The sequence below is a fragment of the Sycon ciliatum genome, chromosome 1 (genome assembly GCF_964019385.1).
Source record: "Sycon ciliatum chromosome 1, ocSycCili1.1, whole genome shotgun sequence".
Lineage (NCBI taxonomy): Eukaryota > Metazoa > Porifera > Calcarea > Leucosolenida > Sycettidae > Sycon > Sycon ciliatum.
This window is the reverse complement of record NC_088643.1, coordinates 42,591,626-42,616,521: the sequence shown is the minus strand read 5'-3', so window position 1 is coordinate 42,616,521 and position 24,896 is coordinate 42,591,626. Positions and strand designations below refer to the sequence as shown.

Genomic DNA, 24,896 nt, shown 5'->3' with positions numbered 1-24,896 from the left:
GTAAATCTTAAAAACAATAGTCCGGTGGGCCTGTGCAGAGGAAAGGCATCATGGACATGATCTACGTGTATAACTTATAAGTGAGCTAGGGCACATCATACACACACATATGCGCATGTTCAAATAGGAGATCCCCCTGATAGGCATTCGCCAGCGTTATGTAATCCTGAAATAAGATATTAATATTATTAAAGAGATTATTATCGTACGCTCACATAAACACCACATACCAAGTACACACACACACACACACACACACACACACACACACACACACACACACACACACACACACACACACACACACACACACACACACACGTGTGCACATGAAACACAGACGCATAGTCATACAATCAGTCATAATATTTGTATGCGGACTCACTCTCTTCGCCTGTAGCATGTATGGAATGGTTAGGTTCTCCACTAGTTCTCTCCGGCAAGTAGTTTTCTGCAGAAGAGAAGAACAAAGCAGGTTGAGTTTTGAAGACACTTCAGAATTTTAGGGAATTGTGTGTCCCTCCCAACGTGGGAGCTCATGCTTTTCCTGCCAACTTTTGAATTTTCACTTGACTGACCAGGCCTGACTTTGGACTTTGGAGGTGGGGCAGCCATGGAAGGGGGGGGGGGGGGGTCCGGGGGCCTCCCGCGGGAAAAAATTTCAAAAATTGAAGCCAGCTGCAAGCATTTCCGGGCATTTGGTGCCATTTCAGTGTAACTTCATTTTTATTTATTTATTTATTACATCTCATAGCACAGTGAGAACACCGGCCAATACAAAGAGAGAGGGTGTTAGCCAACCACGGCAAGGAAGGGAGAAGGGGAGGAGAAGAAAAAAAAGGAACCGGCATGGATAAGTAGTGATTGCAACAAAATGAGAAACACAAAATCAAAGTCAAGGCGCGACAAGGCTCTTAAAAAGGCAGAGGGAAGAAAGGTCCTTAGCTTCTTGGGGAAGTGCCAGCCACGCAGAGTACGCAGTGAAAAGGGGAGAGTGAAGTAGAAAGGAGGACTTGGGTTTCGGAAGGGAAAGGGAGTTTCTCGTGCTACGGGAAGAAAACCAGTTGAAACAGTGGAGGTGAGGTGGACACAGATTGAGTTTGAGAGAATGGATAAGGGTGACAAGATGTGAATTACGTCTCTTAGACAAAGAGGTAGTGTCAGCAAGGGCATAAAGGGTGGAAGATGGGAGCATGCGGGGTTTTCGGAGGAGGATTTTTAGAACTTTTTTGTGCTGAATTTCGAGCTTGGCAGCACAGGTTGTGGAAATTCCAGCCCAAGCAGTATCTGCATAATCAAAAATGGGGTGTAGGTAAGCTGAGTAAAAGAGGAGTTTACAAGAGATTGGGAGATGGTAACAGTGAGAAGAGAGGATTCCTAAAGATGAACTTGATCGTTTACATATGTAATCGATGTGGGGTTCCCATGAAAGATTAGAGTCAATGAAAATGCCAAGATGCTTATGGCTGGAGACTATGTCTATAGGCTGGGGGAAAGTGGGATGGAGGAGGGGCGAAGCATCAGGCTGAGAAGGAAAGAGCATGATTTTAGTTTTAGACAGATTGGGCGATAACCGCCAAGACGACATCCAGGAAATTACTCTTTGAATCCCGTTAGCTAGGTTACTCATCAGGCCAGTGATGTTAGGAGATGCCCGTAGGAGCGTTGTGTCGTCTGCGAATAGTGATGTGCCCGGGGCAGCTGCGGGCAGATCATTGACGTATAAGATAAAAAGAAGGGGGCCGAGGATGGAACCCTGGGGAACTCCGGATAGTACTGTTGTGTCGGCTGAGGACGTCCCATGTACCGTGACGTACTGCGTTCGCCCAGTTAGGTAAGATGTCAGCCATAGCAGGGGATTGCCGTCTACAGTAAATGATCCACGAAGCTTGGCCAAGAGCCCCCGGTGCCAGCCCCCTGGTGATGTTTACTACAATGAAAGACTTTTTGATTCGGCAACAAACCAAGAAGACGCTACTATCGGGCACAAGGATTCTTCATCCCTCCCCTGGGAAACAATTTCAAAACTTGAAGCCAATTGCAAGCATTTCCAGGCATTTTGGTGCCATTTCAATGAAAGACTTTTTGATTCTGCAACAAACCACGGTCGGGGACCAGGATTTTTCATTATTTGCCACGTTTGCGCTGAGCTGGGATCATTGTGCTTTGTTGCAGTGTGCTCCAAAAATGCCGAAAAAGTGGGGCGGCCTCAGCCGCCCCAGCTGTGACGGCCTTGCTGACTCACGACTGGCATCCACAGCACACGAGGAGTCCATCGAACCTTCCACTCGGACAACCTGCAAGAAAGCACCACTCCCTGCTCAATGAACAGTGTTTCAGGGAATTCAGCCCTTATCAGTTGAGCTTGAGTAGGCTGAGGGAAATTATGCCTGAAGAGCACTACTTATATAGTGCTCTCCAGGCAAAAAAACATCACCAGGGATACAAACTTACAGAGACGCTCCGTTTCCAGCACGACAAACACCTCGTGAACACCAGATAGCGGCGTGAGGCAGTGTTGCTCACTGTGTATTGAGCAAGGAGTGGTGCTTTCTTGCAGGTTGGCCGAGTGGAAGGTTTGATGGACTTCTCGTGTGCTCTGGATTACAGTCGCGAGTCAGTCAAGTGAAAACTCAAGTCAGCAGGAAAAGTGTGTGAGCTGCCACGTAGGGAGCAACACACAATTAATTCCCCAAGTATCGCTGAAGTCGCACCAATCTCTTCTTCAGGATTTTAGATGAAGGAACAGAAATCCAGGATGGAACTAAACAATAGTTTGGTAAAAAACGCATGGGCAGAGTTAGCACATTTCTCATAAAAGTAGAGTTGGCATCAGTAATCACTATAATATTGTCCAAATAAATGGAAGAAATAGTTGGGGAAACAGTGACCAACTTGGAAAATCCTGAATGCGTGAGCAAAACATGCAGAGAGCAACAAAAACAATGGGCAGGAACCTGAGGTCAAGGCAAGGACTACACAGCTGTTATGTAAACATGTCGTTTAGGAACTCTTCCTCATCTTCCAGCACATTGTACCCATACGATGTGGGCTGATATTGTACTCCCCATCCCCAACAACAACTAACAAAATACTAGAAAATAGCACCCCGATGTAGCACAACGTAGTATTGTATACCGTAACTTCTCCTTTGCAAGCTTGCATACCATTGCATACCTGACGAGGGCAATTTTGCCAAAACGTTGCAACAATTGATTAATAAATGAGTTTGATGTTGTTGTAGACTGAATGGGAAAGAGCGCCGGGTCTGCTCTAAAACACTTCCTATGATAGAAGCTGCAGGAAGCCTCACCACTGCTACTAATATAGCACAATCCAGATTACTCCAGGTGTAAGCAGGCATAGTGAGTTCCCTTGGGAGCATCGACAAAAATACACTAGAGTAGTGGTTGTGGGGAGGTGGTTGTGGGAATGTGGTAGTCAAGGGGTTGCTTGTGTGTGTGTGTCGGGGGGGGGGGGGGGGAGGCCGGGGAGATACAATATTACACAACCAAACCCATTATGATCTAGCAGATGTGACACATCATTCTTACGTGGTACATTTGAAGTGGACTGAGAACCCTTGACACTTTTATGGTAGGATAATTTAGCTGCCACCAGCTCTTTGTATAACATCTCTTGTCCAAGTGGAAGATATTTTCTTAAAATCTCCAGTAGCGTAGAAAAAGTCTGCGGTCCAGTCTGTTCTAAGTAGGAAAAGAGAGTTTCATTGTGTTCTATTTTATTATCAATGCCTCTCAGTCTTTCCTTGCAGTCTAAAGTGATAGCACTTTCTCCAGAGCATTGTATCCTCAGCATGACAGGATCCACTTTCTTGATGATTTCCCGTAACACTGCGCGCACGTCAGAATACTCCCAGATGTTGCTTTGGCTCATCGCCATTGCCTAGAATAACAAAAGACAAAGTGGAAAGCATACCAGGAAGAACGTGTTTCTCTCAGTTGCGAACCCACTATACTAAAATTATTATGCTCTTGTCGTAGGAAAAAGCCATACACACAAAACACATCATAAACATCGATTTACTATTACAAGAGTTCTGGAATAAAAGCTAATCGCATCAACTATAATACTACACGCACAAGTATGTTTCATGTCTGGTACTATTAAAGTTACTACTTCGAAGTACTAACCAACACGACAATCTGACCTTCAAGGAACAATGCGAAGAACAGCAACGGCCACCAAACCCGGTCACACAAAGATCACAAAACATTACTTGAACAATTTCCAAGTGATACCAGCTATTTATATTTATTTATTTTATTTCACCGTCCAATGGCAGAAGCCAATGCGAAGGAGGGGGCGTTAGCCAGCTAAGGCAAGAGAAGAAAAAAGAAAGAAAGAAGACGATAATCGGAAGACAAGATGCATCAGCGGGGTGAAATTTATCACTATGTTGACCATGGTGGAGAGCGGCGAGATAAGCTAGCAAAAGAGGCGAGCGAGCCTACAGCGTGGCATGGCATTTAACATGGTCTATGAACTGTCTAATATTGGATATTGTCTTCATTTCCATGGGCAGCTTTGACTCGCAATTGTCCTGGAATTCTCACGTAGATTTTGTATGCAACAAAGTTAGTAAATCTGTAGGTTGCCTGATGTCTCACTGCTCCCACTATTTTCTTGGAACCCTGTGCATTGTGTCTGTCCGGTTTGAGAAAAGGTGCAAGTGTGAACCCCATTCCGTTCTATGTGTATGTGACGCCCAATCTTTGTTGTTATGTTAGCTCTTCTTCCTTGCGCTGTTCCTATCACCTCTCTACTGTACTTGATCTATTGCCCTTGCGCATTACTGAAGTAGATTTTGCCTGTATTTTACCCGACAATAAGGCATGAAAGTATACTAGTGAAACCGAAAACTTTCAAGAGCCCGAAGTGTGTCCATTTCCTAAGTATTATCGCATTCTTGTCTCCAGGGAAACTGGGGGAAATCTATGATTATGGATTTGTATACAACCTTTCATGCGTTGCATCTCGGGTTTGCCCTTGACGTCGACTCTACTATAATGAGTTTCAAAAATACAGTCAGACCTCGCTTATCCGGTCCTTTTTTATCCGGATCCCTCGCCATCCGGAAGAAAATTGTTGGTTACCGATTTACAGCATATGCCATGCATACATACAGTATGTGTGTTCGATTATCCAGTTCCCTCGCCTATCCGGATATTTTTGTGGGAAACGGATGCGTGCGGTTATGCGAGGTCTGACTGTATAGACATCTGGTGTCTAAATCCCGTTAGGCCAGCATCTATACCACATAAAATCTGTGATCACTTTGCATAAAATCTGCGAAATCGGGTGTTTGTTATTCATTCACCTAGAAATCTATAAATAAGAGAAAAATTGGGGGAACTGCCCGAGCAATATCCCGAAGAAATTTCTCTCAAAAAGCACAAACCGTAATTATTATTATTGAATTAGTCAAAAAGTCTAGAGGTCTATACTTTCGAAACCCACTATACTTCTGGACTACTTTCTGAATAGAGAATACTTTAAAATAAAGATTCCAGTCTAAAAAAACAAGCTAATTGCAGGACAAACTAATCCAATTATAATCCAACGGAGTGCTACCATGATACTAGGCAAGGTAGAATACTACACAGGCTAGGTTGATGAGGCACAATGGCAACGCAACTACAGTCAACTTCGCTAATAACGACTGCGGATATAACGACAATTCGCGAAAAACGACAGAATTTCCATGCCCAGAGCAAAGTCCCATCTAACTGTAATACATGCACATATCATGAGACTTCGGGTATAACGACACTTCGCGAATATGGACACTTTTATGATGCCCCACCGAGTGTTGTTATACGCAATTAGTTGACTGTACAGGACTAAAAGGTCACTGTGCCAAACAATGGCTTCATAAAGAGTTTATTACTAAGCCACAAGGAAAACCGAAAGCAAAAAAATAGTGTAAAGAGTATGCAGACACAAAAGGAGCGCAGGGCGAGGAATGTGGGACGCAGTGTGCCACATAAGGAGTGCAGGGCTATGAATGTGGGACTCCGTGTGCCACATAAGTCATAAGGAGTGAAGGGCTAGGAATGTGGGACGCAGTGTGCCACATACGAAGTGGCATGCAAGTGAGTACAAGTACCATTATGCCAGTATAATGTCATGTACTCTACTAGGTAGCTTATGCCTATCTGAGAGAAGTAAGGCTATTTCTATAGCGTGCATTTAGATTTTTGCGTTCACGCAAGTATTGTGATCATTCGATAAAGCTATCCCGTGATGTGTCCGTGACGCTTTCAACCACGCTGGAACGCTATCTACACGTTTGTCTTATTTGCTAGCACAGTAACAGCTGGTTTTAGCGACCACCCTACGGAGCGAGCAAAACGGTCGTTAAATCCAGGTGGTCTTTAGAACAAGGTCCCGTACATTTGCGGGTTACTGGATCGTGCACTTGCTTCTATGCAACTACATACTATTATATTGACAGGTATTGGGCATAGAACACTATTCATGAAGATGAAGCATCCATGAGTTTTCAAATTCAAAACCTTTCACACCACACTCAAGTGCATTGTACCCTGCACTGTCACTTGTCACTTCAGTTGACTGAACCAGTGTATGCAGTATGCACTCGCTTTTGAGCCCTCTTCAACCCTGTTGCAGGACAAGCCTGCCAGCAGCACTTGTACTAGTCGTTGCATGCAGCTACGCAGGTCAGACATGATACTTGGTACTAAATGTTGGTCGTTGGTCACGAAACGTTTGCTCGCAGAACTGCCAGTGCATTGAAAAGCGGTCATTAAAATCAGGTGTTCGCTAATACCAGAGGTCACCAACCAGTCAGGTTTTACTGCATACTGCTAGGTTTAGCTGTGTCACTACATGCTAGCTCTCCAAGCTACTTAGACCTCATTGGCTTCGTGTCTCCAGACATGTACACCGTGAGTCCAGGTAGAGTCGAATAAACATTTATTTTGTTAAACAATATTGCTAATAATCTACTAAACAAGACTCCAACAGCTCATGTACTAATACCTTTTGCAAATTTGATATTGTATAGAACAAATAATCTGTTCTACGGAGTCAGTATCATAATATTATTGCATTCAGTGACAAACATAATTATACAGCTAGGTTGGCAGGAAATTCTTTGGCCATGGCCTGCATTAATATTATTATTATTAGGCCACCTAGAATTAATTCGTTGTTTCAGGTCACTTCACTTATCCGTACCAGGGTCGGTCGGTCGGGTTTATTTTGTATTTTATTTTTTATTTTAGTTGCGGGCATGTGCATACATGTACACTTATGCATATCGAATAGCTTTTCTCCATCAAGCAAGTCGATCAAATCTGACTGTAGTCGATCCAGCGTAGCCATTGTCCCATCAGATCCAGGTCCCCTCCAGGACCAGATCTCAGTTGGCCTCGCTGGCAAACGAGTCTGACGAGCGCTGATGCTGTTTCAGGACCGATTGCGAATCGGAGATAAAAGACAACGTCGTCACCAAGAGCTGCATCCTGTCGGCTGCTTCTGAGGTCGATGTCTGGACTGCTATATTTTAGGTCGCGTGTGTACATAGTCTACCTTATAGTCATGCACATTTGCATGCACTAAAAAAAATTGCGGTCGGGTGAAAAAAGACAGTCGGTCGGGTGACCCGAAACAACGAATTAATTCTGGGTGGCCCTATTATTATTTTTTCGGATGGAGATTAATTTATAGTAAAGAAAAAGGACCAAGGAAGTACAAGTTACGTCATAATGTTCACTTACACCACCAGTTATCGCATGAGCTGATTGTCAGGTAACTGGTGATGTAAGTGAATATTCTAGTGTAACTTGTAGTTCCTTGGTCTCTTTTCTTTACCATAAATTATCATTTTTATTTTATCGTCGGCCGGTATCACTACTTCTTCTTGGGGTAAGACATGGGGAACTTACTTGCCATACTGCCTTGTTGGGGTGTGTGCCCGCCTCTCAGGACTGCATTTTGCATGACACAAGGAGCTTGGGGGCCGTCCTTAAAGGGGAAGTTAAGGCAAAAATTAAAATTTCACCAGTTGTAGTCTTCGGGGTGCTGAGTCGAATGGTCGTGGTCCGAGGAAGCTGAGACGCTCCCTTTCTACTTGAATCCCAATCGAACTCGCGCACTTCCACCGAAACTGGGTGACTGCGCCCTACTAGATGGGGATTTGTATGCAAAATGTCACTAAAAGCGCCATTTTGTTCTTATAAAAGTCATCCATATATAATGGATGACCGAGATTGGCCCAGATGAGATGTTGTAGTCTTTTGGACGCTGAGTCGATTGGTTTTGGTCCTAAAAGGCTGCGATGCAGCGTTCCTCCTTTATTCCCAATCGAACATGGTTGAACAAGCGGTCACGTGCTCCTGCGTACGCCAGTCACCTGGTCACCGTGCCTGCAGGGTACAACTTACTAGCCTGTTTGACCTTTTTTGGGTGCAGTCCTGTCACTCGAGTTGAACTCGAGTTGAACCTTGGTGTGAAAGTTGTCGCCTGCTGGCGAGGTGACCAGGTGATTTGGGCACCCAGGAGCACGTGACCGCTTGTTCAACCATGTTCGATTGGGAATAAAGGAGGAACGCTGCATCGCAGCCTTTTAGGACCAAAACCAGTTGACTCAGCGTCCAAAAGAGTACAACATATGGGCCAATCGCGGTCATCCGTGCTTTTATAAGAACGAAATGGCGCTTTTAGTGACATTTTGCATACAAATCCCCATCTAGTAGGGCGCAGTCACCCAGTTTCGGTGGAAGTGCGCGAGTTCGATTGGAATTAAAGTAGGAAGGGAGCGTCTCAGCTTTCTCGAACCAAGACCATTCGACTCAGCACCCCGAAGACTACAACTGGTGAAATTTTAATTTTTGCCTTAACTTCCCCTTTAAATACATGTATTTACTTAGAGACGTCTAACAGGCGTTTCTTTCTTGACCCACCCACCCCCCCCAAAAATGCAGATAATACCACTCATAATAAACACCATACTATGCACACATATACAGTACAGACGACTCCACTTATAACAAAGTCGCATATAGCGAATTTTGTGATATAGCGAACCTTTGTCCATGTCCCTGTTTGAACCCATACAAAATTGACCCTATAGTAGGGATCTCAGCGCGTGCACTGCGCAGGGTGTTTGCGCATACATTGCGTCATCAAGTTTTGAGTGCAGCTCGCGGACACAGCTGCAAAATGGTGACGGTAGATTTTCGACACTAGCAGGAGCGGTCGAAACTAGTGAAATCGTCATCTTCATCTTCGTTTAAACACAATCGTGATTCCCGCCAGAGGATAGCGTGGCCAAAGCGACATTGCCCCGGTCGATTTTCCTATAATTTGCCATGCGGCAAGAACCTTCTTCAGAGAAGATTCAGTGAAAAATCAGACGTTTTCTCCGGTTAGATTGTCCTAACTTCGATTTTCAGTGCATCAGCCACCGTGAACATCGTCGCCATTATCTGGCAGAGAGAAGACATCGCGCTCAGAAGAAGAGGTGGTCACGCTGTGTCCAAGAGTGAACTAGTGTGCTCTGTAACCCTCCATAGTTCATCTGAGAGAGTTTCTGGGAGATAGGTAGCTTGGAGATGGCCGTAGAACGTGCTTTCCTGGACGCAACATTCAGCCATTTCTACTGTCTTCTTCAACCTGATTTATTTCCAAAAAAATGTTCTTTTTCACGGTTTCGGCACTGGAGTCGTTTGGGATCTAAAATCTCACAAACTGGCTGCGCAGTTCACGCGCTGAGATCCCTACCCATAGCGAACAGTGTCCCTGTCTACTCTGCGTTTCATGTACAGTGCAGTGTAATGCGTCTCAACGCCTACCTGTACCTACATGTAGTAGCAAGAGTACTTTATGACTGTACTCTTGCTACTACAGACATGTGCATGATGTAGCAATGCTACATCATGCACATGTACACACACGGTATGGTATGCATGCACTCCGAAATGTACTTTTTAGAAACGCCTTGCAGTTGAACCCACCCGCCAGAAACGCCTGTTCATGTTAGCATCATGTAAGACGTCTCTAGGTAAATACATGTATTTACGGACGGCCCCTTACGCTTTCTGGGCGTTTTCGCCAGCACACTGCATGACATTCATGATTGTTCTTTTACTGATCTCTTCAGGAAGTACAATGCACGCAGATACGTGTTCTAAAACACACATTATTATTATTTCCATAATAGCATTGTGTACGTACCCCCAAGTTACAGTGCAGGAACGTATTACGCGACGCCAGCAACAACAAGAGATCGCCCTGACGATATTCGCTTTCTTGGAATTGGAGCCAGTAGCAGTGCACGCTACTACTATGTCAGAACCAGCTGGGGGAACGGAAGATTCGTTGACGATCGCTTACACTCTTACACAATATACTACTGCTAGGTGTTCGGTGCACCTATGGTCATGACTATTGTTATATCGGGTTCAGCAAAGCACAATCACAGGGTCGGAGAAAACTACCATTACAAGTACATCTGGAAGAACAGTCCGAAAGCAAGCAAGGCGCGGGAAAAGAACACCGCTCCACTAGAAGTTATGCAGATTCAGAGACCGCGCATGCGGACTGGTGTACACACAATAATGATGTCATGCAACTACACATACACTACAATCTCCCCCTTCAAAACACAAGGGAGAGCCTAACAGAGGGAAGGACAGTGTGCGAAGAGTGAGCATTATGATAGCGAGGTCAGACGCGTGACCAGTTCACGGACTTCGCTTGTCGCGCTTGGACCATCCCCGGCCCATTGAAAATCGATGATGTCATGGCACATAGGTTTTTACTCGATTTTTCGATTTTTACGGGAGGCATCAAAACTGACCTGCGTTTGAACTTCGCTTGTGCAGTCTCCTTGCTCTTTTTGGGCGATTTCAAGTTTCTAGTCCTTTGGTAAGGATATGGAGCAATGCCTCCACCCGTTCGCGCGGCGTCCAGACGTTTCTCTGTCGACGCGCTGTCTCTCGCTTTTTGCCAATATTCGAGGGCGGGTTTCGGTCCTTGCGCCTCTTGTTACGCCTTAGGTTGTTGCTGCATCGTGTTCAGCGCCCCCTAATCCTTCGGACTACCAAGTTTCATTGGCGTAACAAGAGGCGCACCGACGTTATGGCTCCCGACTGGTGTCACTGTCCAGCAAGGAGGATTGCTTTGGGAAGGCATGTGCACCAATCTAAAAAGCAACAGAAGCAAGCGAATCGCCATCAATCCGATTAAACTTCGCTTGCGTCTGGTGTGCAGCATTTTGTATCTATTCAGAAGCTTGTTGGTGATGAAGGTAAGGAGATGGCTACTTCAGTCCCGGTCCCAGGTACTGTTTCGGAAAGCTATGTCTTTCTTACAAAGTTTTGTCCAATTGTATGCATCATTTCAGAAATGGAAACTATTTCCAAATTTCCAATGCTGTCAGTGTTACTCAATCAAGGCAACACTACAAATAGTTGTCAGCCAAAACATAACCTGTGTGAGAGAGAAAGTGAGGAACGTTCACTTTCACACAGACCATGTCTCTAACAAAGTCTCTCTACTGTACTACTCCAGAACAAACAATACGTTCGAGCACAATTGTGTTTTCAAATTCCTGATCGTCTGCAGAAACTTGTCTTGAGAAAGCGCTTCTTCCGACATCATCCATCAACAGCAGCCAGCGCTCCCGTTGCCACCAACTCGTCATTGGATCCCAAATATCTTACCATCACCGGTTCACAGCAAATAGTACATGCACTGGCGATCCTTGAAGACAATTGCACATTTCCCTTCTCTGCAGAGGAACAAACATTTTCTCTTCAGAAAGTAATAGTTCTCGGCTCGAGTGCTGCACGCAGCGGTGCCGCTAGCCGCTAGCATAGCGAAGTACACGCACGTGACACGCGAGATTACATCATGCACTCTCCGTCGCGACTTGGGACCCGAGTGCCGGGTGCCATTTTTCGAGCTCCCACGCGTACATTCGTCGCGACAAAAAAATCACGTAGTCGGGCTCCTTTCAACACCCATAACTCTCTTCCAGTTGCTCTAACCCAGCCCAAATTTTAGATTTGAACGCCTGAAGCTCTAAGCTTTCCGTAGATACCCAATTCGATAGGGTTTTCCAAAATTTAATTTTCGCCTGACCTCGCTAATTATGACAAGGCGGCTGAACATGAACAAGAGAACAGAGCGGTGCTCTAGAATAGTTCAGTCCCTGTAGCGCTGTGGCTTCACTGCCTTCAGTGCGTGACGCCTTGATGGCGTCCGAGCATCACGTTGCTGAACTACTGTAGAGCATGCAGATTCTTCAAGCTTGTACCTGTTGCATTGTAGTCTAGTGCCTGTGTCACTGTAGCTTGGTGTGTTAAAACCTGCACAGTAATAGGACTAGTATCCTTTGCATGTGAAGTTCGAACCTACCTTTTTCAGAAGCTTTCCTTTTTTCTTTACTTTCTTCCAATACATGTCTTCTGATTGGCCGAATCTGTGCCATCTCTCTATCTCCTGATTGGTCTAAACCGTTGCTCGTTGTTATGTGAAACCTGAACTCTCTTAGTCTTGGCACATATAAAAAGCTCTGTCTCTGAAGAAAGATCATCCTTCATTTCTTCAAACTTCTCCTTGCTCTGGTGAGACTTGTTGGTTGTTGTGTGCCCAACCACTTGGGCCACGCTACACTACCTTCTCAGGATCAGAGGGAAGCTCAGGAGTCGTTGCAGGATCACGAACACGCAGCTGGTCCACATGTCTACGCACAATGACACCATTGGCCAGCTTAACTTCGAAAGACTTGGTGCTTTTCCGCTGCAATACGGTGCCAGCTGACCACTTCTGAGGCTGGTTGAACATCCGCGCATAGACGGCGCTGCCTTCGTCCAACCCTTTTGCTGGCGGCTGGTGGCAGGCAGCGGTGGTGGTATTCTTGGCTTGCGGCTGTACCAGGTGCAGTCTGGTCTTGAGCTCCCGTTGAAGGAACAATTCCGATGGAGTTTCTCCTGTTGTCGCGTGAGGAGTCGAGCGATACCGTTCCAAGAACGTCTGCAGTACCTCGGTCCAGGACAGTAGACCACGCTTCTCACTCAACAAGGCAGCTTTGAATGTTTGGACACAGCGTTCTGCAGCTCCGTTGGTTGCGGGGAAGTATGGTGCACTGCGCAGGTGGATGATACTTCTCTCAGCCATGAAGTTGCTCCACTCCACGGACGTGAACTGCGGGCCGTTGTCCGTCACGATTGCATCAGGAGAACCATACGCCGCAAACAGCTTCCGGAACTCTGCGATAGCCGTCTTGCTGGTGGTGGAGGACATAGGAATCACTTCCAACCACTTGGAGAATGCATCAGTCACCATCAAATACATTCGTCCTTCCATTGGTCCAGCAAAATCGGCGTGAATGCGACTCCAGGGTGCTGCTGGATTGGGCCAACGTGTCACCTCCACTGGTTGATCACGATTCCTGTTCACTTGGCATGCATGGCAGCTTCGGACGGCTCGCTCCACGTCGCTGTCAAGACCTGGCCACCATACATGGTTCCTTGCCAAAGCCTTCATGCGCACCATACCAGGGTGTGCAATGTGTAACTCTTGAAGGAGCCGGGGCTGAAGCGTGCTGGGCACCACCGTGCGAAATCCTCGCTGAAGGCAGCCCTGCACTACTGTGAGCTCCTCTGCGATGCGGTGGAAGGGCTTCAGCTCTGAGGGGACAGTCTCGGGCCAACCATTGGCGACATGCTGCAGTACCTGCTTGAGCACGATGTCCTTGGCCGTCTCTGCACTGATGTCTGCTGCGAGGACTGGCAGCTGATCCTGGTGAGTCGTCAGAATCTCAGACACCTCACACACATCAACACTATGCGAATCAAGCGACATGCGTGACAGGTAATCAGCGTTGGCGTTGGCTTCAGTCGTCTTTACCATCACATCGTATTGATACGCTGATAGTGTTACAGCCCTACGCTGCAACCGCATGGCTGCGATTGAGGGGATGCCTCTCTTTGGACCGAAGATTACGGCAAGAGGGCGGTTGTCGGTCACCAGGTTGAAGTGCCGTCCATAGAGGTACAAGTGGAACTTGGTGACACCGAACACGATAGCAAGCGCTTCTCGTTCCAGTTGGCTATAATAGACCCTTTGCGCAATAAGCGAGAGGGGTCGAGACGGGGCATGCTGTGCACGCGCTGCACACTTGGCATGCAACCAGCATGCATGGTTTGCTGCAGGACGTGATCAAGTTTCCTGTGACAGGCTATGTTTTCACGGTCCCGACGCGATGTTCATGTATGTACTCCCCAGCCTTTTTCATTTCGAAGTTTTTCTAGTTCTGAAGGAAGAAGTCCCGAAATGCTTTCCAAGGACCACTGTTGGGTTCTTGTTTGCAGCAACCGTCATCCCTAACGTTAGTCTAAGGAACCCACTTGTCTTTCCATGCGTTCCCTGGTGATGCTGGCATTCCACACTCTGGAATCCTGGCTATCTGGCGAGAAGAGGGCCGCAGTGCTGCGATATCGTTTACAGTGTTGTGCTCGGAACACTTTGTCCATGACGACTTTCATCCTTGCTTTTGCGAAGATATGGAACGCCCTGCCAAGAGACTCTGGAGCTTGAGAAAAAGGCATGACCCATCCCTGTCTTCGCTATTGGAAGATCGACTGCTTGCTGGCGCTGCTCCAGCTGCTGTTGTTGAAGTGGAGAGAGACGCGGCCTCATCGCTCAGGTTTGCGGAGAAAGTCATCTGAGTTCGAGCTGTGGCTGTGTGCACGATATGACAGACTTTCACATTATGCACATAGCCACCAAAGTAAAACTCATGGACACTATCCACGGGCTTGTTCACTAGTACTACTCCATCAGCTCCCTCTTCACTGTCGTCGGCGACTTGCCCCTGCGTTGGAGACGAGCAAGCATGGTGTGGCACTCACTCTGGGAAACAGAGGTTCATCACTCATCCACTGGGACGCATGACGCATGATGAAGGTACACTCGAGGAAGTGGTGCCCTTCTTAGTTCTAGGAGCATCAGGGTTCTGCATAGAGAAGTGTTCTCTACATCGACAGAGGAGAGAAGGAAGAGAAAATAAAAATAAATTTCAATCTACAGTAATCCGAAATATCCACTGAATGCGGAAAACTTACCGCTCCAACAACTCCTTCATTTTCCAGATAGATACGCACCCTCATTCAGCAGAAAACTGTTCAGTTCCTTACACAACCGATCTTCACTTGACAGTTCGTCCACGGGTTCCACAGCCATCGATGGCAAACCACTCGACACTCTCTCCTCCATCTCCAAAATGGAAAAATACAGTGTTCCACCATGCTCAACAACTGATACTCTGCACAAAAATCGAAGAGGATGCCCCGTCTCGGATCACGTGACCGTTATTGTGCAAAGGGTCTATTGCGCTCGCTGGTTGTCAAAGAGCGGCTGGCGTATGCGATTGGTTGCTCCTGCCCTTCCGGCATCACATGGGACAAGACAGCGCCAATTCCTGTGCCTGATGCATCGCAGGTCAGACGTAGCGGTAGCGAAGGGCTATAATGAACTAGAACTGGTGGTGCACTCAGAGCTGACTTCAAAGCTCTGAAGGCTTGCTGCTGTGGCGCTTGCCATTTCCAGACGGTGTTACGCTTCTGGAGATCGTAGAGAGGCTGTGCGAGCGAAGCCAGGTTCTCAATGAACTGGCCATAACAATTCACCAGACCCAAGAATGACTTGAGGTCCGTGACATTCGTCGGTGCACGTGCGTTCTGAACCGCTCGCACTTTCTCATCGGTGGCGTGTAGACCCGACGCGTCAATTTTGAAGCCGAGGTACTGGACTGAGTCGGAGAAGAACATGCATTTCGATTTCTTTAGCTTCAGACCAGCTTGCAACAGAATCGACAACACCGTGTTCAGACGTTCCAGCAGTAGTCTGCGAGTGGGTGCAGCGATCAGGATGTCGTCCAGGTACTTGGACACGCCTTCCAAGCCAACCAGGAGCTTGTCCATGATTCCTTGGAACACCGCTGGAGCCGATGCAACACCATAGGGCAGACGATTGAACTGGTACAGGCCCTTGTGCGTGTTGATGGTAGTCATCTTCTGGGACGCCTCATCCAACGGCACTTGCAGATACGCCTGCGACAAATCCAGCTTCGCAAAATATTTGCAGCCATTCAGGGAGCTGAAGATGTCCTGCGCTGTCGGCAGTGGGTGCTGGTCCACTCGTAGTTGGGGATTCACAGTGACCTTGTAGTCACCGCAGAGACGAACTGAGCCATCAGGCTTTGGAACAGCCACTACTGGTGTTGCCCACTCGCTGTGCTTGACAGGCTCTATAATGTGCTGCTGCTCCATCTTCCTGAGCTGCTCCTCAACCAAGGGCTTGACAGCGTACGGCACTGAATAGGGACGCCTGAATACCGGCCGTGCGTCCTCTTTCAGATGCAAGGTAGATGCGCCTGTTCGCAGCTCACCAACGTGGCCGTCAAACAAGGTCGCATTGTCAGCAACTATCCGCTCCAAATCGGGTCCATCCGTAGGTTCGTCAACCCCAAACACGGATGACCAGTCGAGTCGGACGTGCGGCAACCAATTCCTTCCGAGCAGTGTAGCACCCTCGCCTTCAACAATGAGCAGTGGCAATGGCGTTGTACGGCCATCATAGCATACCTCCACTGTGGCTTGACCCAACACATTGATTTCATCACCTGTGTACGAGCGCAGCTTGATGTTAGCCGGTTCGAGTTGTTTGTCACTGGTACGGTCCCACGTCTCACGTGACATAAGGCTCACTGCAGCTCCGGTGTCGAGCACCATTGTCGTTTCTACCCCGTCTAACATCACATTCACAGTTAGCTTGGGACGGGACTCTACGGAGTACACATCACCAACTTCATGCTCCTCACATACAAAATTGGTTTGGTGTTGGTCGCCCTTTTTCGTACGACACACCTTCTCGAGGTGCCCACGCTTGTGGCAGTAGTGGCACTCGGAAGCCTTGAAGCGACACTGTGAAGGAGCATGGTCCTTATTGCCACAGCGATAACAAGGCGCAGCCCCGTCAGTAGTGCTGCTAGCGCTGGCTCCGGACTTGCCTCGCTATCTAGGTGCAGGTGGCTGTCTCTTGTGCCAAACGGCATGGACATCGCTGGACTCGGAGGTAGATCTACCCGCGGCCATCAAGCGCGCAGCCTCGCGATCGACCACCTCCTGAGCTGCAGCCGTTTTCAGAGCAGTCTCCAAAGTGAGGGCATCGATGGTCAGCAATTTTTTACAAACGACAGCGTCTCGTATGCCACAGACGAACCTGTCGCGGATGGCATCTTCCAGACCATTGCCGAAGTCACAGGTCTTTGCCAAACGTCGTAGCTCAGCGGCATAGTCATGATAACTCTCACTTGCCTGCTGGCTGCGGCTCCAAAATTTGTAGCGTTCCGCAATTGTCAGACGCTTAGGGGAGAAGTGTGCAGTCAGAGTCTGTCGCAGCTCTGAGAGGGACTTGTCATCCAGTGTTGCTGGTGCGATCAGCGTCACTAGCAACCTGAAAACACTTTCTCCTACAACTGTCAAGAATACAGATTTCTTCCGCCCGTCCTCAATTTTATTCGCTTTGTAGAATTGATCCAGCCTGGCCAGATAAGACTCCCAGTCATCAGCATCCGTAGATGTGAAGGGGCCCAGGTTTCCGAGCAGCGCCATGATCCGATCTTCGTCGCCACTTGTTATATCGGGTTCAGCAAAGCACAATCACAGGGTCGGAGAAAACTACCATTACAAGTACATCTGGAAGAACAGTCCGAAAGCAAGCAAGGCGCGGGAAAAGAACACCGCTCCACTAGAAGTAATAGTTATGCAGATTCAGAGACCGCGCATGCGGACTGGTGTACACACAATAATGATGTCATGCAACTACACATACACTACAACCATCACCGTAGATTATCGTTCCTAACTAAAAACGGCGCCAAAGACAGTAACACTAACGTCGTAACCAATTTGTAGGGAAACAGTGCAAAACACACGAAATGAACTAAACTACAAAAAAAAGTTACTAATAATTATGTACACGTACGTACCGGTATCTGTGCGCGCGTGCGCGTGCATTCAAGCGTGTACAATCATTCTGGATGAACTGTAGATCTACCATCACAAATCCGCATTAGGGGTCGTCCGTAATTACCGAAAAATTAAAAAATCCGTCCTCGTGCAAAATTGTCTCTGACCCACCCACCCACCCCCCATTTTTCCCATTAATTTTTTGATTTTTACCGATGCCCAGCTCGAAAATAAGAACTCCTGACCCCATGTTCACTGATTGCACCTCCATGTACATGTATGACAAGTACTAGTAGCTAAGTAAAGTGAGTAGGAGGTCTACCGACGGCCATGCACATCCTACAACTACATGAAGAGTCATGTACTGGTATAATTATCATACTGGTGTTTGCGATCCTCTCATTTAGGGTTCCCAGTAAAAAGGCAACATTGCCTGTTGGGAAATCCCTAACAAAATAAGAAAAAAATAATAATAATAATAATCCTACACTACGTCTACAGTGCATGCGCTACATGTCAGTGCAACAAGTGTATGAAAGTCACTGAAGAAAAAAAAGAAGAAAAAAAGGTACGAAAATCAAAAAATAAATTCCGCCAGCGCTCTTGACCACCCACCCCCTTTCTGCCTGAGGACGGATTTTTTAATTTTTCGAAAAATACGGACGACCCCTTATCTGTCATAGGCACTTCAGTCACGTGACAAGACCTGTCAAATTATTATTTTGCTGAGGTCTGAGTGCATACTTGCGTGGTATCAGCCAAGTGCATGCGCAAAACTGTACAGGTACGCACCATGCTTCGTTGTACGGGCATGTAGTTCAGTGCATCGTGCTGCTCTGACGTTCAGCTTTCAGTAGAGCCTACATACGTCATAGTGCGTACATTTTTACGACTTGCAGGTCATGTACACTTCCAGCAAAGAGTTTTTCACAAGGAAATGTTGTTAGTACGCGTTGGAAACGTTGCCTATCGTCTTCAGGCTCAGCGTCGTGTTTCCATTCAGAAACAGTTGAGTTCTTGTTCACCAGGGTTTGCGCATAGCTGCGCAAGGAGGAAATATGGACGTAGATAGTGAGGAGAAGGGCTTGAGGCGGAGGAGAAAGATGCGTCGTCGTCCTACCTGAGCCAGTTTCAAAGCGTGCTGAAAGCCAATGTTTGGCCCTGTTGTGCTTGAACGGCTACTGATGTTTACGGACAATCAAACGGCACAGTGGCTACAGGAGAAATCCTCCGATGAGAGGGACACTTTGATCGACGCATCCAGGCGCGCTGCACCAAAATTCTGTTCGAATTTCGAGGCTTGCCAGCAGACAATTCATGACTGCTGTATGGAGCAAGTGAAGGAGAAGGATCAGGTAGCACACGCAAGAGAGAACAACATCAAAAGGAAATGGAGACTTTGACGAAGATCACGGCTGTTGGTGGACTCTGGATCTCGAAGGAGGCAGCACAGGAGCAGCTCTCAAAAATGTTCTGTGTCACTGGCGAACGCCTTGCTCTCAATTCGCAGTTTCACTTCTGCAAGTTTGTTCTGCTGCAGAAGGTCCGAAGTAATTTAGTTTGCACTTTCTACTGGTACAAAGGAGCTGCCAATAGAGAAACTGGTTTCCAACATCGAACCTCTGTTTGAAGTGGCGTTAACGTGTGCACGTGCGTTGTGTATGCAGAAATTCCGCTTTCAATTCATTTAGCGGATGCTATCTCTGTGTGCTTACCTTCTGAGTGCCAGAAGAATGTCTTTTATAGCATTTAGCAGCGGCAGTTGCCTGCTGGTGAACTCTAATGTCGATACTAGCTTATTTCACAGCAAACCGAAGCTGTTACTATGGGGTTGCCATGGGTTACTATGGGTTGCTATGGGGTTGCTATGGTGATTGTGGTAACAATTGCCGTATTCTGGACTATTGTGAACTTTGATAAGTATTTTGTTGATCCATAAACGGTTGTTGGTGTTTGTGAGAGCCGTGTGTTTGAAAATGCCACTCTGATGTTTTGTAACTATATCCACTGATAACACTTTGGGGATGCTGTTGATACCACAAATTGTATTGCTTTCGCCTCATGCAATTGCCTCTCTTCAACCCTTCATATCTCACTTGTGTCTTTGTGGATTTCAATGAAATTTTGTGTGTGACCTCGTGATACCCACCACTGTCGATTTACGATGCTAAACTTGGGAGAAACCCGACTTGAAAAAACCGGCTGAAGTGCCTACGGCACTCTTAGCGCTCGTCATTCGTGTCCTTCTGCTGGGGCGAGCTTGATACTGTTGTGTCGTAGTTTTTAGGCAATAGTGGCTGTTGTTCGCGTGACGATCAGGATTTATGGAGAAAGACGACGACTCGCCAAGTTCCCATGCAGCCACAGACGGCGTAGCAATTCTTACCGCCAACCCTTCGAGCAACGGAACCGGCCTGAGTTGGAAATCGTGTCTGTGTAATTGTTGTTGTTGTTGTTGTTTTCTTTATTTGAATTCGCTAAAACCAAACGGACAGAACTGTCCAGTGACAAGGGAGCGAATGATGAGCGTCATAATCACTATGCATCAAAACATCTCAGGACAAAATGAGACAGACTATATTAAGGGAGGGTCCGCACAGCACTTGTACATAAAGGGGAGTACGAGAACAAAGGCGCGGCAGAAGTCGAAGCAAGAAAGCAATCAACGCCAGAGATATTTTTGTCCACCAAAAACAGAGAGAGAGAGAGAGAGGGAGAGAGAGAGAGAGAGAGAGAGAGAGAGAGAGAGAGAGAGAGAGAGAGAGAGAGAGAGAGAGAGAGAGATCCGAGAGCGAGAGAGAGACAGAGAGAGAGACTAACAAATGAGGGCTGAGACCTCTACAGCAGGGCTTTACGTCTGAAAACAACCGCACGAATTAACAAGCAAGTTGTCAGAGAGCAGGGAGAGAGACGGGCAGGCAGGCCAACAGGCAGGCATATAATGAAAATATGGCGATAGTGATCCGTCTGACCTCAAGGGTTCATGCTGTGTGGAACAGCAGCAGTGCGAAATTGGGCCGGGTGCGGTATGGCCCGTACCTCGCTGGGCAACGCATTCCAGAGCCTAGCTCCTTGGAACGCGAGACAACCCTTACCCAGCTCAGTGCGGGTTGGCGATGGTCTTAGACCCATCGATGATTGCAGCCGAGTAGGAGCGCCACTGGTTGGTAGCAACAGCACTTGCAGTGTGGGGCTAGCACGGGAGTAGCGGCAGCGCCAAACCAGGAAGATGAGCTTCTGGATGAAGATCTCCCGGACACGGTAGGCGCCGAGTTGGACTAGCAGGTTTCTGGCAGAGGTGCGCGGCGAGCATCCGTACACAGCTCGAGCCGCACGATTCTGCAGAACTTGGAGACGGTCCAGGTGCTTACCCGCCAGCGATGCTGAGAAGGCATTGGAGCCATATGAGAAATCAGGCATGATCACCGACTTGAAGTACTGGATGCGGCTTTGCATGCTGAGGCAGCGGCGCATCCGCCACAGCACACCGACTTTCTTGGTGAGGCGGGCAACGCACCTATCCATCTGGGTGTTCCAAGACATGGCGCTGTCAATGTGAACTCCGAGGTAGCGAGCAGAAGAGACAGATGGCAGCTTAGTCGCATGACACCATACGTCCAGTTCAGGTTGCGCTTCTAGCTTCCCAGCCGGTACTACCAATGCCTGACTTTTTGATGCATTAAGGATCAAACCTCGCTGCTTCAGCCAGTCAGCAATGCATGTCACTGCTCTGGAGAGAGTGGCGGTCAGTTCCTGTTGTGTTGGGCGACTGCAGGTCAGTGCGATGTCATCTGCGAACTGGATGGACTCAGCTTGCTGGGCAACAGATGGTATGTCCCGGGTGTAAAGGCTGAACAGCAGTGGACCTAATACCGACCCCTGTGGTACTCCACAGGAGCAGGCTGCCACTGTGCTAAGCTGGGATCCCAGCTGGACAATCTGGCAGCGATCAGACAGGTATGACATGAGCCACTGGAGCGCTGTTCCAGTGACGCCCACACAGAAGAGATCTTCGACTAGTTGCTGGTGGCGAACCTTGTCGAACGCCTTCGACATATCCAGGAGGACCACACCCGTGAACATGCGGCGGTCTCTTGAGGCGAGGATCCTGTTTACCATCAGCACAAGGGCATCCTCCGTGGAATGTCCTGTCCGGAATGCAAACTGTGTGCTGGGCAGAGAACCAGCCATATCCAGAAAGGTGACAAGTGCCTTCTGCACCACCTTCTCTAGCAGCTTCGAGAGAATTGGGAGCAGGGACACAGGACGGAAATTGTTGGCGACAGATGGATCGCCAACCTTGTGCAATGGGGTCACATACGCACGCTTAAAGCCAGCGGGTACAGTGCCGGAGGTCAGGGACGCATTGAAAAGTGCTGCTAATTGTGCCACGATACGGATGAAACACACAGGCTCACATGCACACAGTACGCGGCTGAGTGAATGATCTGATCATGAGCTAGTGCGAAAGAACAGACTCGTACTCAGTGATTATAGATACTAGGTAGTTATAGTAGCGCACGTACAAACGTGAAACGATATCAGCCCCGGCGGTAGAATCTACATGGTGGCGATCTTTCTTCAGACTTTTCCCGTTTCAATCTTTCCATCAAACCAGTGCCGCAGTGGATATCAGTACAGACAGTACAGGTGACACCAGTGACCTTTCACGTCACCACTACATGTATATGCACTACTGCTCTTATTATTATTATTTTGCTTGTTCGCGTTGGCATCAACCTGCATAAAGCAGGTATATAGCCCTTAAGCTGCCATAAAAAAGAAAGCTCATCCTAAGCGAGAGGGCTAGAGGGAAATATAACGATAACGAGATACAGAATACAAAGAAATCCAATGAGTTCAACGTACAATTCAAAACAAGAAAGAAAGGAAAGAAAAACAGAGCCGAATCTACCGATTGATCCATCAATCGACAAAGGGGACTAATCCGTTAGTGTTGCAAAGTAGAAGCTGATTATAGTTGCAGATCTCCAGGCCAGGGCCAGCATATTGCCGATTCTGGATAGGTCTCCGCAGCATTTGATGTGGTAATTATCATAATGTTTGATAAAATTGTTAGAGTATCTAGTATCTAGAGTACCGAGTATCTAGAGTATCTAGTGTAATTGTATCCGTTATTATTGTTAAGGGTATCTAGTGTAATTGTATCCGTTATTATTGTTAAGGGTATCTAGTGTAATTGTATAACTTCAGCCATTACACACAGCACACATTAGTTCCTTCCACTTTCGACGATCCTGGGCGAGCTGCCTCAGTGCAACTAGATCCTCGGGTGATGTGAGGGAGTTTGTGGATCTGGAATTTTTCAGGTCGTTGTTGATGGATCGCGGGAGTGTTGTTCTCGGGCGGCCTCGGAACCCTGAGCTTCCTGGCTGAAAGTATGCTGACATAGCCTGCTGGACCGGGGATGAGGTGTCTAGTCGAAGCATGTGGCCAAACATTCTCCACCTAGCAGACTGGATGATTCTGCTGAGTGGCTTGGAGCCAGTGCGCTTGTACAGTGCTTCATTGCGTATTATACGGGGATATTTGACCCCTATGACTGCTCGTAACTGCTGGCGGTGGAACGAGTCAAGTTTCTTTTCTTGAGTCTCTGTCAGGCTCCATGTGCCGCAGTTATAAAGAAGTATTGGGAGAATAAAGCTGCCGTATAACCTAATCCGAAGGGGCTACTGCTCTAGCATAAATAATTAATTGCCATAATGCAGTGATAGCGTTGATGACTGTTTCAAGTGTTTGTTGTGCCAGTCAGACCCCACAACTAATAGTAATACTTAGTACAAGCTAGGATCTATTGTTGGCCCAACAAGATCGGCAAGAACAAAGACTGACAATGAATGAAAGGTACTTCCCCTGCCGTGGCAAAGTGGCAAAGGGCAAAATGCAGGGGAGACCCCCACGCGCAACTACATGAACATGTGACTGGCCCTTGAAGGGGATGAGGATGTTATGGATGAGGATGTTATTGTTACCTGATGATGATCGTGAGTGCTAGTACCGGTATGTGAACCTCGGAGTTGCAACACAGCTCTCCCCCCCCCCCCCCCCTCTCTCTCTTGTGAGGATTTTAAATTAATTCGAATATTATGTTATCAATGTGTGCTCCAGATAATGGTTCAGACTTCTTATGAAGGGACACTGATCAATCCCAAGTGCTGGCTGAATGGGCAATCCCTCTCTTGCACAGTCCAAAGAAAATAGCTCATCATTATTACCATTGAAGGGACAAAAAACAAAAAACAAAAATTCCACGGGTTCGCGTACCGGGCAGGTCAAGAACAAGGAGTCGTACAACTCCCTGGAGACAAAGACAAGACCTATGAAATTAAGAGAGATTATTATAGTAAAATTTGAGATAATGCTACTATGGGCGCGTTCGAATTGTCACCCTTTGACTTTTCGAGGAGTTTCGTTTTTTTCCTGAAGAGGTGGCTTATTGGCCTCTTCAGAAAACGAAAGTCTCCTCGAAATTTCACCTCATCCGATGGGAGAGGCGGATTAGTTCAGAAGAGTTTGGAATAGCTACGTCGATATGGTTGATCGGAACGGACGTCATTATTGCCATGACAATTCCACTGAAAAGATAGAAACCGTTCAGTTTGGACACTTCAACTTATCTCTTTTAAGAATTTGTTCGAAAAGTTGATCAAGACGATTCAAACGCACCCTAAGTCACCAGAATTTCGATAGCCACTGATCACATGAAGATTTGCAGATATACGCATGTGCACTGCAAGTCTGCATGTGTAGACAACGTACATCTACATGAACACTGACTGACTGTCCTACTTGCCAAAGTGAAAGTGCAGCTCTTTACAAGCACACTACCGGGCTAAACACAAGCTG

General features: G+C 47.3%; 3 protein-coding genes across 3 annotated transcripts in view; all 3 read right to left on the bottom strand.

Moving 5' to 3' along the window:
- The window catches only part of LOC135827111 (uncharacterized), a 34,726-nt gene extending 24,024 nt beyond the window's left edge, over positions 1-10,702 (bottom strand). The window contains exons 1-3 of the mRNA XM_065339636.1: positions 10,225-10,702; positions 3,555-3,906; positions 386-451 (exon numbers count right to left, since the gene is read on the bottom strand). Coding sequence (XP_065195708.1) covers positions 386-451; positions 3,555-3,903 — 415 coding nt within the window. The 5' untranslated portion in view covers positions 3,904-3,906; positions 10,225-10,702. The remainder of the gene's footprint in view (positions 1-385; positions 452-3,554; positions 3,907-10,224) is intronic.
- Positions 10,703-12,663: 1,961 nt separating this feature from the next.
- On the bottom strand, positions 12,664-13,959 carry LOC135804720 (uncharacterized protein K02A2.6-like). Its single transcript, XM_065318666.1, has one exon. The coding sequence runs from the start codon at positions 13,957-13,959 to the stop codon at positions 12,664-12,666; it is 1,296 nt and encodes a 431-aa protein (XP_065174738.1).
- Positions 13,960-15,368: 1,409 nt separating this feature from the next.
- On the bottom strand, positions 15,369-16,790 carry LOC135804711 (uncharacterized protein K02A2.6-like). Its single transcript, XM_065318655.1, has one exon. It carries the CDS (start codon positions 16,788-16,790, stop codon positions 15,369-15,371), a length of 1,422 nt encoding a protein of 473 aa, XP_065174727.1.
- Between the last annotated feature and the right edge of the window lie 8,106 nt (positions 16,791-24,896).

Coding starts and splice junctions, on each gene's coding strand:
- LOC135804720 (XM_065318666.1), bottom strand. CDS start 13,959: ATGCGGTTGCAGCGTAGGGCTGTAACACTATCAGCGTATCAATACGAT.
- LOC135804711 (XM_065318655.1), bottom strand. CDS start 16,790: ATGGTGCTCGACACCGGAGCTGCAGTGAGCCTTATGTCACGTGAGACG.